Source organism: Eubalaena glacialis, chromosome 17 (genome assembly GCF_028564815.1).
Source record: "Eubalaena glacialis isolate mEubGla1 chromosome 17, mEubGla1.1.hap2.+ XY, whole genome shotgun sequence".
NCBI classification, from domain to species: domain Eukaryota; kingdom Metazoa; phylum Chordata; class Mammalia; order Artiodactyla; family Balaenidae; genus Eubalaena; species Eubalaena glacialis.
This window is the reverse complement of record NC_083732.1, coordinates 88,365,567-88,382,273: the sequence shown is the minus strand read 5'-3', so window position 1 is coordinate 88,382,273 and position 16,707 is coordinate 88,365,567. Positions and strand designations below refer to the sequence as shown.

General features: G+C 65.2%; 1 protein-coding gene across 1 annotated transcript; it reads left to right on the top strand.

Moving 5' to 3' along the window:
* The first annotated feature begins 4,572 nt into the window (after window positions 1-4,572).
* Window positions 4,573-7,183, top strand: MAFA (MAF bZIP transcription factor A). The gene has a single exon (XM_061171910.1). It carries the CDS (start codon window positions 4,939-4,941, stop codon window positions 5,968-5,970), a length of 1,032 nt encoding a protein of 343 aa, XP_061027893.1. The 5' UTR covers window positions 4,573-4,938; the 3' UTR covers window positions 5,971-7,183.
* Window positions 7,184-16,707: the final 9,524 nt, after the last annotated feature.

Genomic DNA, 16,707 nt, shown 5'->3' with positions numbered 1-16,707 from the left:
GCAGGTGGCGTGGGCCTGGCCACCACACGAGGGTCCTCAGAATCTGGGCCCCTAGCCCCAGGGGAGGCGAGGCATCCGAGGTGGGGGGGTGCACTGGGGAGGCCTGTGGGCCTGGGGGCCGCAAAGGTGACCCCCACGTGGAGTCTGGAGGAGGTGCTGCCTGGGCAGGGGCCCGGCCTCTCCTGGGGGCTGGGAGGAGTTGGAAGGGGGCGTGTGTGGCACTCCAGCGGCCTGAGCCCTTCCCCAGGGAGGCACCGCCCACCCCGCAGAGTATGCAGACCCGGTTCCTCACTTTTGAGTGCTGATGAGCCCCTGGGTGGGGAGAGCACCAGCCGGCGCTCTGAGCTCAGGAAGAAATCCCCGGAGGCGGGGAGTGCTGAGCAGAGGCCTTCAGCTGGGCCCTGGCCGAGGCTGAGCAGCACCTCTGACCCCAGCCTGGAGAGCCTGGGGCCGGCTGTTGAGGACGGGAGTCTTGGGGCGTCACCTTGTGACTTCCCTGAGGCAGCTCGGTAGCGGGCCGTGCAGAACCTGCAGCGCCGCTCGTTGTGATGGAGCGTTTAACCCTCGCAACAGGACTTGCCCAGAGCCCAGGGCGCTGGGCTGGGACTCTGACGCAGCACTGCCCATGGGCGGTCCTGTGGTCCCCAGAGGTGGCACCACAGGCGCCTGACCCCTCCCCACATCAGGCCAAGCCCCCTCGACCTTTCCCTTTCTCACCTGCTGTGGTGGCCCCTCCCCATCGGGTGGGCGGGGCTCCTCCAGAGGCTCTTGTCGCTGGCCTGGCCACCTTGGGGCAGTCATGGGGTGCAGGGAGCCAGGGCAGCCTCCAGCCCCCTGAGCCCGGGGCCTTGGTTCCTCAGACTCCAAGAAATGGTCCTGACAACCTGAGGGAGCTTGGGGGTCTCTTTCCCCGGGGGAACCTCCAGACTAGAGAGAGAGAGAGAGAGAGAGAGAGACACACACACACACACATACACAACACACATGCACCCGCCCCCGACCTCGAGACCCTAGCCCTGAGGGACTCCTGACTACAGCACTGACACAATAAAGATGCTGTTTGAAGTTGCTGGACTTGTGGTGATTTCCTGCACAGCAGTGGGAAACTGATAAGCTGTGTAATTTACTTATTATTTTATGGTTTATTTCCTGCTCTCTCATCCCCACTCTGGTAGACTGTATTTGCCAAAGATGCTGTACCAGTGTAGTGTTTTTCCTCTACATGACCTGTAGGAGACTGTGTCTGTGCCCCCCTGGGATGTGGGCTGAGCACTGCCGCACCTCACAAAAATGCCAGGCACGTCCGCCAGGCTCTCTTGGACACTCCCTCTGGGAACCAGCCGCCATGCTGCGAGGAAGCCCAACCAGTCAGCTGCCGTGTGGAGATGCCAGTCCAGCTACAGCCCCTGTTATCTGCCAGCCATCAGCTGTCCAGTCACTCTAGCCTTCAAGTCCTCCCAGCTGTCGGGGTCAGAGAGAGCCGTCCAGCTGCACCCAGAACGAACCGTCCACTGCAGAGCCCATGAGCACAGTACTGGCTGCATCACGCTTCCCACACACCAGGGCCACCTCCCTGGTGAAAGGCAGTGGACACTGCCCTCGGGCAGGCAACCTGGCACACAGAATGTGCTCAGTGAAGACTCGTGGGGTACATTTAATGACGAGCCCCACGGGTGCTCCCTGTGGAGTTCCATGGGTTCAGGTGCTGATTGTTTGGTGGGTGTGAGAGGCCCCCAGAGGACGTGGTGGCGCTGGATGGGAAGAAAGTGATCCTTTTCTGGGCAACATGGAATTGGCGTGTTCTCGCCCAGCCTCCACCGTCCAGGGAGCTGAGAGGACAGCCACGGCCGGGGCACACAGCACACCTGTATGCTCTCTCTGTGGCCTTCTACCAGCCATTCCTGGCAGACAGGATGGACCCTGGTCCCTCGCGGCCTCGGCTCCCCACACCCTGCTGTGAGCGCCTCCTTGAACTTGCCCCACCCCAGGCCAGCAAGTGGCAAAGAGGAGTTTCTGAAGAGAAAGGAGCCAGCCTAGAGCCCACCACCTGAGTCAGGAAGGGGCAGCACCTCCCCTGGGCTGGGAGAGCCTGTCTCGCCCACTGTGCAGGGCGCCGGGTGGTCGGGCGAGCCCTCCAAAGCCTGCATACAGGGACTCTCGGCCCCTTTCCCACCTGCCCGGCTGTGACTAACAGGAGAGAAGAAAGCTCAGCTGACACCATGCAGAGTCAGGGAGCAGACTGAGGGCCCCCCAGGGGCTCCTGCTCCCCAGGCTCGGGGACCGCCAGGAGCTGAGGCCAGTCCGACCCCGAGGCAAAGTCCAGGACCAGGGAGCTTACCGGGTGCCTAAGCCAGTCAGGGACATGGGTACCCTACTTGGTCCCAGGCTGCCCCGAAGGCCCCCGTGCCTCTCCCCAGTTCTGAGTGCAGCCTCTGCAGCAGACCTTGCGCTGGGTCCCCTCCCACAGTGGAGGGAGTGAATGAACGACCTGTGTGTGTGACTGGGTGAGGGGCTGGCTGGCTCTGGGCTGGGGCGGGGCCCAGCATCCTTGAACATCACATTTTGGGACTGGATGTGGCGGGAACTGTCCCTGACTTGGTGTGGCCAAGCAGAGGACTAGAGGAGGTCCAGGGTGGGCTTGGGGTGGGCCTTACTGCGCATCTCAGGACAAGACGAGACGACTGGGCGGGACTGGGGGTGCCACAGAGCCCAGGCATGGCTGTAAGTCAGTGCCCCTCGGCCTGAGGCCAAGAGCTGTGAGGAGGGCCCCCATGTGCACAAGCCTGGCTCCACCCCAGCATCCTTCTGAGCTTGGGACCAAACCCGTAGCTGGTCTAGCGGCCTGGCTGGAGCCACAGTGTGAGGGGCCGAGCCCAGGTGGCCAGACACAGCAGCCCAGTGCAGACACGCTCTCCCCCTCAGACAGGCAGACGTACCACCAGCTCGGCATCACCCCTCTGAGCCGTGGCCTCCCTCTGAACGCCGCGGCCTTTAAAGGGAGCCCCAAACCTGGCAACGCATCTGGCCTAGAGCCCAAACCCCCGGCCTGGGGCCTGTGTTCTGCCACTTGCTGGGCCATCCCTGTGGGACGGGTCCTTGTTCTCCGCATGGCCCTGCCTCACAGCCCAGCCCCACCCAGAAGAACGTGGGGGAAAGGAGGAAGGGGCAAGAGGTGCCCACTGTGCAGATGGGGCCGGGCCACCCCCATGGCATCTTAAGAAGTGCGGTTTCACTCCCCATTGTATGACACTTTTCTTATTATAAAATATTAGATATTCATGCCAGGAACAAGGTAAAAACCCTGGTAGATAAACGCCCCCAGCACATGGCTAGGCTGCCCCTGGTGACGTCTTGCCCACAGTCCCTCCAGACTTTTGCTTCTATGCACATAGATGGTTGCATTTAAGACTGAGTTTTTAAATTATAAAAGTCACATAATAGTATAGAGAATTGGGGGCCTCTCTGGGTCATGCCCTCCCATCTCAGCTGACCCTGGAGGGCCGTGGCAGGGACCGCCCCCTGCTCTGGGCGCACCCACTGCTCCACAGTTCTTTACCCAGTCACCAAGCCCTGGGCAATAGGCGCACCTCCGCTCCCTGAGCCCAGCCCTCCCGGTTTCTCCTCTCACTGGAGGCTCCCCACCTCCGCCGCCCCAATCCCCGCCCCTGCCCAGCTCTGCGCCACAACCCCCGCCAAGAGGCCAGACCTGGGCAGGTGGGCAGCTGGAGCCCGGATGCCTAATGCGGTGCGGGCCTGTCAGCCCTCTGGCCCTGAGCGCCCCTCCCACCCCGGGTCCCTCCAACCAACCCCCGAGCCCCAGGCCTCACCCGTCCCGCAGCTCAGACCCCCATACTAGGGTCCCTGGCGCCCCCACTTCGCCGGCCTGCGCGCGACTCCCTCCCCACCTGCGCCGCACACCCTTGGAGTCGGGCGTCCCGCGGTGGATCCCGCCGCACGGAGGTGCCAGCAACTTTGTTGACTAAATTCCTGAACCCGCCTGAACCGCGGAGCTAAAAATAACCGGCTCTCCCGCGCAGCGCCCGGCCAGGCCGCGCAGTGTCACCCGTGTCGGGAGACCGGAATGTCCCGGCGCCACCACGCTAGCGGGGCTGGACGCGGGCTCCCGGCCGGCCGGAAAAAAACCTGGGAAGGGGCTGCCGGGTCACGGCCAGCTGGGCTGCAGGGGAAGGAGGCACCGAGGAGCACCCCCTGCTCCCCGAGACTCTGTGGCCGCCCCGTCGCGGACGCGAGGCCTCGGAGGCCTCGGGCCCGGTCCCGCGCCCCCCGCGCCCCCCGCGCGCCCCGCGCCCTCTGCCCGTGCAGTCCCCCGAGGCGGCCACCAGAGGGCCCTGCCCCTCCTCTCCCTGGCGGCGGGTCACCACCCCTTCCCACAGCTGTTCCCCGCAGGAGATTGACAGCTGGGCTCCGGTTGCCATGGGGATATGCAAATGAGAGCGCCGGGTCTGGGGCTCCGATTGGCCCGGAGGCGCGTACCCTTCCCAGAAAGGCGGGCCCAGGAGCCCGGCACTATAAGGGGGAGCGCACAGCTCGGCACTCGGCGGTGGAGGCGGGGCCGGCTGTACGCGGGCGGAGCGAGGGGAACCCGAGCAGCCGGAGGCGGTGGCCGCACCGCCACCCGCCGGGCCACCGCCCGGCCGCCGGCTCGGGAACAGGGCACCGCGGCCGGCCTGCACCCGCCGGGGAGCGACCCAGGGCTGCCCGAGAGGCCCTACCGGCGGCGTCCCCAGTGGCCACCCCTGAGTTGGCTGCGTGAAACTTTTCCCCGCGCGCTTCAGCTCGGAGCCCGCGCCTCTCGCCGCCGCCCCGGCAGGGACCCGCCGCCCGTGGGGAGCGAAGGGGGGGGAGAGGCCCGTGGCTCCCCCCCCCGCCGCCTCCTGTTGGGGCTCAGCCGGGCGAGGCGGCGGGCTCCCCCGGGCGATGGCCGCGGAGCTGGCGATGGGCGCCGAGCTGCCCAGCAGCCCGCTGGCCATCGAGTACGTCAATGACTTCGACCTGATGAAGTTCGAGGTGAAGAAGGAGCCGCCCGAGGCCGAGCGCTTCTGCCACCGTCTGCCGCCCGGCTCGCTATCCTCGACGCCGCTCAGCACGCCCTGCTCCTCCGTGCCCTCCTCGCCCAGCTTCTGCGCGCCCAGCCCGGGCACCGGCGGCGGCGCGGGGGTCGGCGGCGGCGCGGTGCAGGCCGGGGCTGCCCCGGAGCCGGCAAGCGGGGGCCCCCCCGGCGCCGTCGGGGGCGCCTCGGGGAAGCCGGCGCTGGAGGATCTGTACTGGATGAGCGGCTACCAGCACCACCTGAACCCCGAGGCGCTCAACCTGACCCCCGAGGACGCGGTGGAGGCGCTCATCGGCAGCGGCCACCACACCGGGCACCACGGCGCGCACCACCACCCAGAGGCCGCCGCGGCCTACGAGGCCTTCCGGGGCCAGGGCTTCGCGGGCGGCGGCGGCGCGGACGACATGGGCGCCGGCCACCACCACGGCACGCACCACGCCGCCCACCACCATCACCACCACCACCACCACGGCGGCCCGGGCCATGGCGGCGGCGGCACGGGCCACCACGTGCACCTGGAGGAGCGCTTCTCCGACGACCAGCTGGTGTCCATGTCCGTGCGCGAGCTGAACAGGCAGCTCCGCGGCTTCAGTAAGGAGGAGGTCATGCGGCTGAAGCAGAAGCGGCGCACGCTCAAGAACCGCGGCTACGCTCAGTCGTGCCGCTTCAAGCGGGTGCAGCAGCGGCACATGCTGGAGAGCGAGAAGCGCCAGCTCCAGAGCCACGTGGAGCAGCTGAAGCTGGAGGTGGGGCGCCTGGCCAAGGAGCGGGACCTGTACAAGGAGAAATACGAGAAGCTGGCCGGCCGGGGCGGCCCCGGGGGCGCGGGCGCAGCCGGCTTCCCGCGGGAGTCCTCGCCGGGAGTCGGGGCCAAGGGCGCTTCCGACTTCTTCCTGTGAGCACCGGACCCCGAGCCCGCGCCGCCGCCGAGAAGAGGCTCGCGCGGGCGGCCCGGGGCCTCGGCTCGAACTCCGTGGCCCAGGGCGAGGACGCACGGCCGGGCCGAGGCGCCCGCCGCCGCCTCCGGCCGGGCCGGCCCCGCGAGCCCCGCTGCGACGTCTGCAGGCTCCGGACTGGAGGCCCCTTCCCGCGGCTCGGCCTCCTCGCTCCCGGCCCGCGCACCTTACCGGGTGGCCGTCCTGACGCCGTCCTGACGCTGCCACGACGCCTCTGCTCGGAGCGCGGCGATTCCCGGGAGAGTTGGGCCGGGTCGAAGTCCTTCCTGGCGTCCGCTTGTACATACGTGAGGTGCGGTTCTGCGCCCAACCTCACTCGGACCACCGCGAGGGCCTCAGCCGCCGCCCCGCGCTCCTTCGCGCTCCTTCGTTTCCTTTCTTTTGGCCTCCCTACCCTGCCCTTTTCTACTCCTTTTTAAAGCGGTCTTATTTTCGAAGTATTTATATTTATTTTGCTCGGTGATTAGAAAAGAAAACCCTAGAGGAAGCTCCTTGCTTCCCGGCCGGGGTTGCCCTCAGACGTCGCGTGTCCCAGCATGTGTCGCTCGCTCGGAGGGGCCTGGCCCCTGCCTGCCCTCCTGCCTGCCTGCCCCCCACCCTGCCGCTGGCGTCCCCTAGAGATTGAAGCCGAGGAGCATTATCTATGCTGTGTTCAGTCCTGCTGCCCTACTGTACTCCACGGGGGGAGGAGGGTGGGAGCTGGCCCGGACTCCCGAGCTGCTATTTCTCTATGCACCAGATCGTATTTATGACTCCTGGGAAAATATATCTTATTTTAACCCTCAAGAGAAGTGAAAGAAAAAAAGTAATGCACGGTATTTCTAGCAGAAAAAAAATTTTTTTAAAGAGGAGGTTTCGCCTGAATCTCCTGGCATGGGGGCGGGTGGAGAAAGTGTTTTTATTTTAATTTAAAATGTGTTTCGCTTTTTGTGGATTCTTGTTTTAAGAGCTGATCACTTTTTGGAGTAGCCGGAAGAGAGGGTGGGGAGGCCGGTGCTCCGGCCCCTGCAAGCCCCCAGCCCCGGACTGCAGCCCGTCCTGCACTCCTTCAGCGCCCGCTTCTGCTGGGCGCAGGAGACTCCAACTCGTTGCAAGTTTCGTTGTGTTGTTGTATTTCGTTGGGTTCTTTTTTCTTTTGCTACGAAACTGAAGAAAGAAGAAAACACACACAAAATAAATCCGTTTAGATCCAAAAGTCACTGGAGCCTGGCTGGTTTTTCTGTGGCTTTCGTTTTTGCCATATTTCTTCCTGAATAGAAAGAAAAGGAGGTCCCTGAACTGGGCCCTGCCTTAGCTCTGGGTGACCTGCCTGGGCCGACCGGGAGAGACTGACCAGAGTTGTTAAAAAAGGCTGCTGTCAGGGCCCGACCCGCAGGCACCTGCCCTGCCGCCCCTGGGCTGCCCCACTGGGAGGAGGGCCGCACAGGGTGGCCCCGGCCCCGCTAAGGCAGGACGCGGCCCGGTGCATGAGGCTGTCCTTGGTGGCGACCCCACACACAGCGCCGATGTGTCCTGGTGGCAAACGCTGTCCTCAGCTCTACTGAGCCTGCGGTCTCCCGCCTGCAGGGCCGAGGCCTGAACTGCGAGGGCACCAGGGAGGGTGGCACCTCTGGAAACTTCATGCTAAGAGAGCTGGGGCCACCGTAAGATACTTGACTGTTACCTCTGTTCACAACGGGATGGGGGATGGAGTCCGGTGAAGTCTGTGGTTTGCACATTTGGAGAAGAGCTTGCCACGGAACTTGCCAAGGCTCCCCGCTTTTCTGTCTGGGGACAGCAAGGCTCCTCCTCGGGGCTGGGACAGCTGCAGTTCCCGCGAGGATGTCGCCTGAGTTTGTTTTAGTGTCTCTGTCTGCAAGACGGAGAAAAGCCGAGGGCTGCCCCCTCCCTCTTTGCCTTAGAATGAAACTTAGAACCGAGAGGTTGGTTCTCCGTGAGGGTTTGAGCAAAATCCCCAAACCCAGGGGCTGAGTCCTCCAAGCCCCCAGGGAGGGGAGCGAGCTGCCCTCTCCGCGGGCAAAAACGCTGGTGCAGAGAGAAGTAGAAGTGTGGGCGTGGGGGAGTGAGTTAAGGGGACCAGTTGGGGAGACTGTAGCGTGGCGAGGGGGAGAGGGAGCACCCGGCAGGTCCCAGCCAACCTCAGGACGGCCCCGCGGCTCAGACTCTTGCCGACGACGAGGGGCCCAGAGTCTGGGTGCATGCGAGGGCCGGTCTGCTGGTTGGTTTTGATGAGGGCACCTTAGTTTCCACTGCTGCCGCCTGAGGGGCCATTGGAGAGCCATCCTCCTGGCAGAGAAAGCGGATGGACGGCTGAGGGCCAGGCAGCCTGACGGTCTTCTTTTGCGGGGAGGGGTTGGTGGGCAGGGAGCTGTGCTCATCCCTCTCCCTCCAGCACCCAGGCCTCTCAGAGCCCAGTACTCGGGGCCTGGACCGGGCAGTGGGGCTGGGGTGGGGCGGGGAGGCTCGGGAAGTACCCCCGCCCCCGCGCCCCAGTGCTTGGGTTCCTCTGCAGGGCGGGCCTGAGCGAGGGGCTGAGTGCTGGGTTTGGTTTCACTTTCCTCTTCTATTTTCTTTTGCTTTTTCCTCCCTGCTTCCCTCTTTCTTTTTCCTTCCTTTCTTCCGCCACCTCTTCTTTCCTCTGGTTTTCCCTCTAGGATAAGATGGAGAAGACAAATGAACATGGAGGACAGGGAAATTATTGGGGGAGGCAGGAGGAGCGCTTATTTTTGTGTTTAGAGACAGATCTTTTCCAAAAAGCTTTCAGGGGATCCACGAACTCCTGCAGGAAAGCAGCCAGCCTGTGGAAAGCATCTCTGAGTCCCTGGAGCACCTCTGAGTCCTCCAGGAGTGCAGAGCTTAGGCCCCCTACCTGCTTCCTCCTCCTAGCGGGGCGCCGTCGGGCAGGTGCTGGGGGCGGAGCTTCTGCCCGCGGGGGAGGTGCTGCTGCAGCCGGGGGCGGGGCGGGGCCCAGGGGTGGGGGCGGGAGAGGGAGGTGTGTGGTGGAGCGACTCCACCTCACTGGGCCTGGGGCCACGAGAGCAGGGGGACCTCGGGCGTGTGACAGCCAGTGCTCAGGTGTGTCTCTATCTGCCTGTATGAGTGTGATGTGACTTGTGTCCCTGTAGGTGTGGGGAGGGCAGTGGCAGCACCGAGATCCCTGGAGCCACCGGGACTGGTCTGAGAGGGAGCTGGCGGGGCAGCGAGGGCCCCCGCCTGGGGTAGGGGTGACTGCAGTGCCCAGGCTGCAGGACAAGCCTCCACTCAACGCCCAGGTCCCTGGGCTGCTGTGCCAGCCTGGATGTTCACGGGGCCGTGGTGGTACCCTTGCCTTGGTCACTCCTGGCAGGGCCTATCCCAGAGCCTCGCACCCTGTCAGCTCACACCTCCATCCTCTGCCCTCCGGGAGGGGGCTCCCCAGAACCAGCATACAGACAGAATCTGCACCTAGCGGCCTTGGGGCCGCAAGCACCCTGGCCACCCCCTGCCCCTGCCCCTGCCCCTGCCCCCGCCTCTGGGGGGATCCATTCTTCATTCCTTTGTTACTTCATTCAGTTTGAGTCCCAACTCTGTGCCAGGCCCAGTGGGGACCACAGCAGGGACCAAAATGACAGCCCTCACCCGGCGTTCCAAGGGAGAGAGACAATCACCCACCCAGTAAGCAAGTTCCTTAGACGGCAGCAGCAGCAGAGTGCCTGGAGGAAAGGAGGGGGTGGCGGTTCGGGGGGGTGGTCTAGGACATTAGAGCAGGTTTGGGGCAGCCTGGAAGGCAGCATGAGGACCTCGTGTTCCCAGAGGGCCCAGGAGTCGCCCTCCGGGGGCCTGGGGGCTGAGTGAGCGGACTGTGACCCGTGGCCCTGGAGAGGACAGGGCAACATACACACACACTGGACACGTGCACACTCGTTACACTCGACATACACAGATCCACACGTAGATGACAGCGCAGCTGTGGCTCCCACACATGCACTCAATGCACTCCACACACTCCCCCGCATGGCTGCCCCACTGCAGGCGGTGGGTGGCAGGATGGAGTCCCTCTCCCCCGCCCTCGTCCACCACAGCTGTGCTCACTGCCGCCTGCTGGGATCCCCAGGGCCACCCCTGCACCAACAGTCTCAGCTCCCAGCCCAGGGAGGCTGCCTGAGCTGAGGCCCCAGCGCCCCACACCCCATCCAGGCCCTCACCCCACACACAGAGCACCCAGCTGGGCCTCATCTTCCCCTCCTGCAAGGATCCCTACACCCCAAACACACGCGAACACAGCACAGCTGCTGCCCTCGTCCTCCAGCTGGTTAAGGATTCCAGGAAAAACCCTGAGTTGGGATTCGAGGGGACCTAGACGGGCCCTAGGCCCCTTCCCCAGCTGCTGGCCCTAGGGGATGCCCAGGGCTGCTCGGTACTGGGGCCCCCACTTCAGTTCGCAGTCGGCAGCGCCCCCCTCCCCCGCCTCTCTCCATTTCCACACCAGCCCAGCCCTCTGCGGCGGGTGGCTGTCTGCTGGCCCCTCCCCGGCCTCCTATTTATAGCTGCTCCTGGGTGGGGCCAGCCAAGGCCAAGGTGTCCTCTTCCCTGGCCTCCCCCCTCCCCAGGATGGGCGCACACACAGACACGCACACGCAGATAGACACGGCCACACGCGTGGGCTGAGACATGTGCAAATGCACAGACCCACATACACACACACACACAAGACTGGACGTGCTCAGGAGCACACAGATCCAGGAACCCATGACAGCACACGCGGGACCTGCACAGACATGCACAGGGACCACGTGGGTTTTCTGTCCCAGGCCCAGGCCCTTCACCCCACGTCCTGGCCCTGTGGCCTCATGAGCTCTGACACTGGCCACCCCAGGGAAGTGCCACCCTCAGCTACTGCCCAGCCCCGGACCCTACGGCTGCCCCACCTGCCCCTTTGTCCTCTCTCTCTGGCCAGCCTGGGTCCTCCGTGCCACTGGTGAGGTTCCAGGATGGAGGCCTCCTCCCGCAGCCTGGGCTAAGAGCAGCGGCCTCTTCAGGCTCACCCCGCGCCCCCCGTGTGGTAAAGGCCAGGCCCTGCCCCAGCGGGAACCATCACCAGTTGCACTGGACTGGGGGCTCCACGTCCAGAATTCACTCTCTCAGCGGGTACCAGGTCCAGACCCGCGCTGGGCCTGCATGGTGCCGGGCTGGCCTGGCCTAGAAGGGCGCAGGGAGCTGTGAAGGATTCCGAGCTGCAGACTGACCTGTGGGGAACTGGTGGGGCCGGGGCTGTGTGACCTGCCCACCAGGCAGGGCTGGGAGCCTGGGGCCCAAGGAAGGGTCAAGCCATCCCTTGGCACTGGCCCTGGGACTCTCTGGCCCCAGGCCGAGGGACTTGGGACAGGGTGAGCGTTGGGCGTCAGGACAAGAATGGTCTTCACCCAGACCCCAGTGGGCCTGGGTCTTCTCACCTCTAGCCACTCGGGGAAGCAGACAAGTGGCAGGTTTGAGCTGGCCACAGAGGTGACAGGCTGCGTTGTCCCCAGCACTTGAGGGGACAGTTGGGGGACAGGGAAGGGCCACCAGTCCTGTGGAGGTCCAAAGCTGTCCCCCCGCACAGCCCCTAGCCCTGCCTGCGGCTCTGACCCCACAGGACCCGCTCTGTCACCTCCCTGGGCCACACTGTCAGCAGTTCCTGAGACCACAGAGTCTGGCCACGGGCCAGGGAGGCCCTGCTGGGGTGCAGGGAACTTGGTCTCACCCCTGCTCTCCCAGATACAAGCCCAGCCCGCCTGGCCACCACGGGGACACCACACCGGATGGAAGGAGGGCCAGCCTGGAGAAAAGTCTGCCTTTCCTCCAGGGGGAGGGGACTCATTTATTCACTCAAAACTATTCATGGAGCACCTACTGTGTGCTAAGGTCTATTCTAGAAGGTGAGGACAGAACTGGGAACAGGACAGACAGCCCACTGCCTGGGGATCCTATTCTGGTGGGAGGCCGCCCCCCAGCCTGAGGGCCAGACCAGCAGAGGAGGCGGAAAGGCCGTCCTGCGTTTGCTGCTGGTGAGCCGGCGGGGTAGCGCTGGGGCCCGGGAAGTGGGACACTGAGCCCAGGTCACTGTGGGGGAAGTTTTGCTGAAAGGAGAGCAGGTCAACAACGGGGCTGGGAAGAAAGTTAGAGAAGGTGGGCGTGGACCTGGGGGTGAGGGCGCGGGGCTGGCGAAGGCAGAAGGGCGGGAGCTGGAAGGACCGGACCGGCGGGGGCTGCAGTGCTGGGAGGGGTGGGCTGCGGGGAGGGCAGGGCCGCTGCGGGGCACCCCTCGCTCCCACCACACCCTCGCTGGCGCCGAGCTCACGGCACACCTGCCCCTGGGCCGTTCACGAGGCTCCCGCCGCCACCGCCGCAGCCTCGCCCGCGCTCGGCCGCTGCCCCAGCGCAGCAGCGACGAGTAATTTGCCGTTGGCGGGCTCAGCGCCGGCCTAATTCGCGGTGACACCGCTCAGCTGCTGAGGGCTCGAGTTGTCACAGCCGATTAGCCGCGACCCCGGAGGAAAGAAGGCTGGCGGCGGGGGCGGAGGAGGGGACGCGGAGGGGCAGGCGCAGGGGAGGGGCGGGCGCAGGGGAGGGGCAGGCCAAGTGCGCTAGGGGCGCTCCCCCGCTCCTGCTCTGCCTCCTCCTCCTCCTCCTCCCGCTTCCTCACGCCTGCTCCCCCGCCTCCCTCTCCTTCTCCACCTCCTCTTCCTCCTCCACCCCCTCCTTCAGTCAGCTTCCAGGCTGACCTGGCATCCTCGCCTAGGGAAGAGAACCGGGTCGGGAACATTCTCAGGACTCGGGCGCCAAGCTAGAATCCTGCTAAAATGCAGAGGCCCTGAACCTCAGGGCGGCAAGAACCTGCCTTTCTAGGGCGCTCGGGGCTGAAGCCACAGGGCAGGGGGTGTGGAGACCAGAAGGTTTTCTTTTGGGGCCGGGTTGGATCGCAGGAGGAAACAGGTTTGGGAGGATGGAGGGGCCTGCAGGGAGACGCCCCCAAGAGTCAGGGGGTGGCGCTGAAAGAAGCAGACTGTGGGTGGGAACCTCAACCCAGTGTGGATGGGGAGCAGCGTGCGGAAGGGGTGCTCCAGCTGCCTGCAGCAGCCGCCCTCCTCCTACCCCCTTGGCCCTGGCACTACCCTGAGCCTTGCCACTTCCTCCACGCTGGCCTCCCTGACTCTGGAGCCCTTGCTGGCTGACACCCTAGTTAGGTGTCCTGAGGCCAGCTGGGATCGGCCATGCCAGCCTCAAGGGGAATTGTTCCCCATCGCTGAGCCACTGCCTTCCCAGATAGCCACGCTCTGCCCCCCCCCACGACTTGCCCCTGCCCCCTATCCCACCCTCCCCCTCCTGCTCCCCTCCCGGTCCCCACAGGGGCGGGCGCCTTGGCCTGTTGCCTTGTGGCCTCAGCCATGTCCCTTGCGACTCCACCTCGACATCTGCATCACTTCAGTCGGGGCCCAGCCCCCAGCAGGCTGCCCTCCCCTTCTCTCCCACGGGCCCTCCCCTGACGCTCCTCCCTCCCACCCTGTCCTCAGAGAGGGGCCCAGGAATGCCACGGTGTCCAGCATGTGCCAGATTCCAGATCGCCCGATGGCCTCCTGGGAATGGTCCTGGATGGCAAGGGCCCATTCTGCAGATGAGGGGCTGGGCTGAGGGGCTGGGCATGGAGAAGCCAGGGACTGTCCTCAAGGTCGCTCAGTGGGGCCCAGCTGGACCCCAGAGGCCAGTCGACAACGGTGCAATTGCCAGTTCCTCTGTTAAGGAGAGTTCCGCTGCCCCTTCTCCCGCAGTGTCAGACCCAGGGCGGAGGGGCGGGGTCCCCTCGAGGCTCCCTCAAGCTCTCTGCAGGGCACAGGTGCCCCAGCAAGCAGCTGACGACCTGGCGAGGGGCACAGCCCACTACTTCCCCGAGACGGAAGGGGTTCTAAACACCACTGGCCATGGCTGGAGTCCACCCAGACCTGACCCCGGCTCCTCCCTTGTGCCTCTGGTCTCTCCTCTTCAACTCCAGGCAGGAGCCGCCTGTGGCTCCCCAGTGCCCTCACCCCCAGCTCCTGAGGGATCTGACTGTAGCCCTGGGGCCTCAGGGCTCTCTGATTCCTGTCCCAGGTGCCTTCTCCCTTCCTCACCTTCCCCGCTAACTCCCACCTGGTCCCAGCATCCCGCTTGCCGACTCCTGGTGATCCCACACTCATCCACCCCAGATACGGGTGGTGAGTGGAGCCCCACCCACCCCACGCGGCCACTGGTTCAGCCCCAGCTCCACCCCCACTGCCTGGGGCCACGACACAGCTGAAACCTCCCTATCCTCAGGGGACCCCACCGTTTGGGGTTTGGGAGGGGGCTGGGGCGTGGCCAGAGGGGCACCGGAGGATGGTGGCGGGGGTCCCTGGCCTGCACCCACCACAAGCCCGAGGCTTTCCTCAAGTGCTGCCGTGGGGGTGGGAGCCACGCCTTCCCAGGGTGGGGCACGTGACTTCGTGACTGTGGGTGTGAGTGGCAGAGGATGTCAAAAAGTGGCACTTCCAGATGTGTGTGTCAGTGGGTGAGACGCCCTGGCTGGGTCCCTGCAGGACACGTACATGGATCAGTACACGGATCGCGTGGAAGCGCAGCCCTGGGACCTGTTACTCCGGGGTGGGCAGGTGTGAGCACAGCCGCCACCTCGAACTGCAGGGACAGGGCTGGGTGGGGGGCTCTGCTCTATTGGGAAGAGAGCCGGTCAGCAAGTTAAATAAGTAAATGACAGAGTAAGTCAGAGAGCGAGGTGGGGTAGGCATAGGAGACAGTGCAGCTGGGTGGGGCGGAGAAGCAGAAGGAAGGTGGGGTGGGGGTGCAGGGGGAGGGGGAGGGCAGGGGGACTGCAGGGGGAGGGGGACTGGAGGGGGAGGGGAGGGCAGGGGGACTGCAGGGGGAGGGGGGACTGGAGGGGGAGGGGAGGGCAGGGGGACTGGAGGGGGAGGGGGACTGGAGGGGGAGGGGAGGGCAGGGGGACTGCAGGGGGAGGGGGGACTGGAGGGGGAGGGGAGGGCAGGGGGACTGCAGGGGGGAGGGGGGACTGGAGGGGGAGGGGAGGGCAGGGGGACTGCAGGGGGACTGGAGGGGGAGGGGAGGGCAGGGGGACTGCAGGGGGAGGGGGGACTGGAGGGGGAGGGGAGGGCAGGGGGACTGGAGGGGGAGGGGGACTGGAGGGGGAGGGGAGGGCAGGGGGACTGCAGGGGGAGGGGGACTGGAGGGGGAGGGGAGGGCAGGGGGACTGCAGGGGGGAGGGGGGACTGGAGGGGGAGGGGAGGGCAGGGGGACTGCAGGGGGGAGGGGGGACTGGAGGGGGAGGGGAGGGCAGAGGGACTGCAGGGGGGAGGGGGGACTGGAGGGGGAGGGGAGAGGGAAAGAGCCCTCCAGACAGAGGCAGCAGCAGGTGCCCAGGTGCAGGGGTGCCTGGCTGGGCCTGAAGGGGAGGTGGGGCCCACAAAGCTGCAGGGGAGGGGCTGGGGGAGGGTGGGGGGAGGGCTGAGAGGAAGCAGGGCAGGTCACAGGAGTCTGGTTGGTGTGAGAACAGGGCAAGGGCCCCCCACCCCACCCCGCTTTTCGTCCTTAGGGACAGATCTTGGGGGATGGAGCTGGAGGCCACCACCAGGTGCAGGGAGGAGGCTGGCCAGGCCGTTGAGTTCTCTCTCCCTCCCCTGTGCTGTAGTTCAGAGGGGCAAGAGTCCTCAGTTTTCCCAGCGGGAGCATAGGATTATGATAATAGAACTTGCTTCCCTGGTTTGCTTGGGGATGAAATGGGGCAGGGTATAGCCATGGTGGGGCGTGGATGGTCCCCTCACCCTCTTGTTCCTCCTGAGGGTAGGTGCTCACGCGGTCCCCTGACTGGCCATCATCTCAGCCCTCCAGTTTCTGGGGGTGCTGTACCAGGGCATGCACTTCCCCAGGCTGCCTGGGGTGAGACCTGGGCCAACGGCTGCCCCGTTCTAGCGTCAGTCTCCTCTGTGGTTGGGGGTGACACAGATGTCCCCCATGGGTGTAGTGAGGTTAACTTTAGCCCCAGAGCCTCCACCCCCACAGTGATCAGAGCCCCTCCCTCCATCCCACCAGCCCTCCAAGAGAGCCAAGGCAGGAGGCTGGTCTGGGTGCCCCCGAAGGGCAGCCCCTCGGGCACTTTTGTGGGTGCTTGGAGACAGCCCACCAGCACGACACCCCAGGGCTCAGGAAGCATGGGTGGTGTGGAGGGTTCCGCCTGGGGTTGGCGAGCCAGAAAAGGCCTCAGTGCCCCTTCTCTAGAGTGGAATAGGGGCTGCCCATGCCTTGGAAGTGGGTCATGGCAGTTTGGGGTGGGCAGAGGCCCAACCTAAAGGCCGGGTCGGGTTGGAGGGACACCTCCGCAGGCTCCCCTGCCCCAATCACCATCCACACCAAGGCTGGAGCCAGGCCTGACTTTACTCCCAGCTCTGCCCCTCACCAGCTGGAAGTAGGGGGAGTGACTTCTGTGGGCTCAGTCACCTCATCGGTAAAAGGACACTGAGCTCCCCCTGCCCACACAGCGTCCTTGTGAGGGACAAATGAGAAAAGGCAAGTCCTCTGTCAGTCTGGGAAGGCTTCCTGGAAGAGGAGGTGCTGTACGGAGGGGAGGGCATGGAGCAAGACATGCCTCTCCAGGTGCACTGGGGCAGGGTTTGCAGAAGG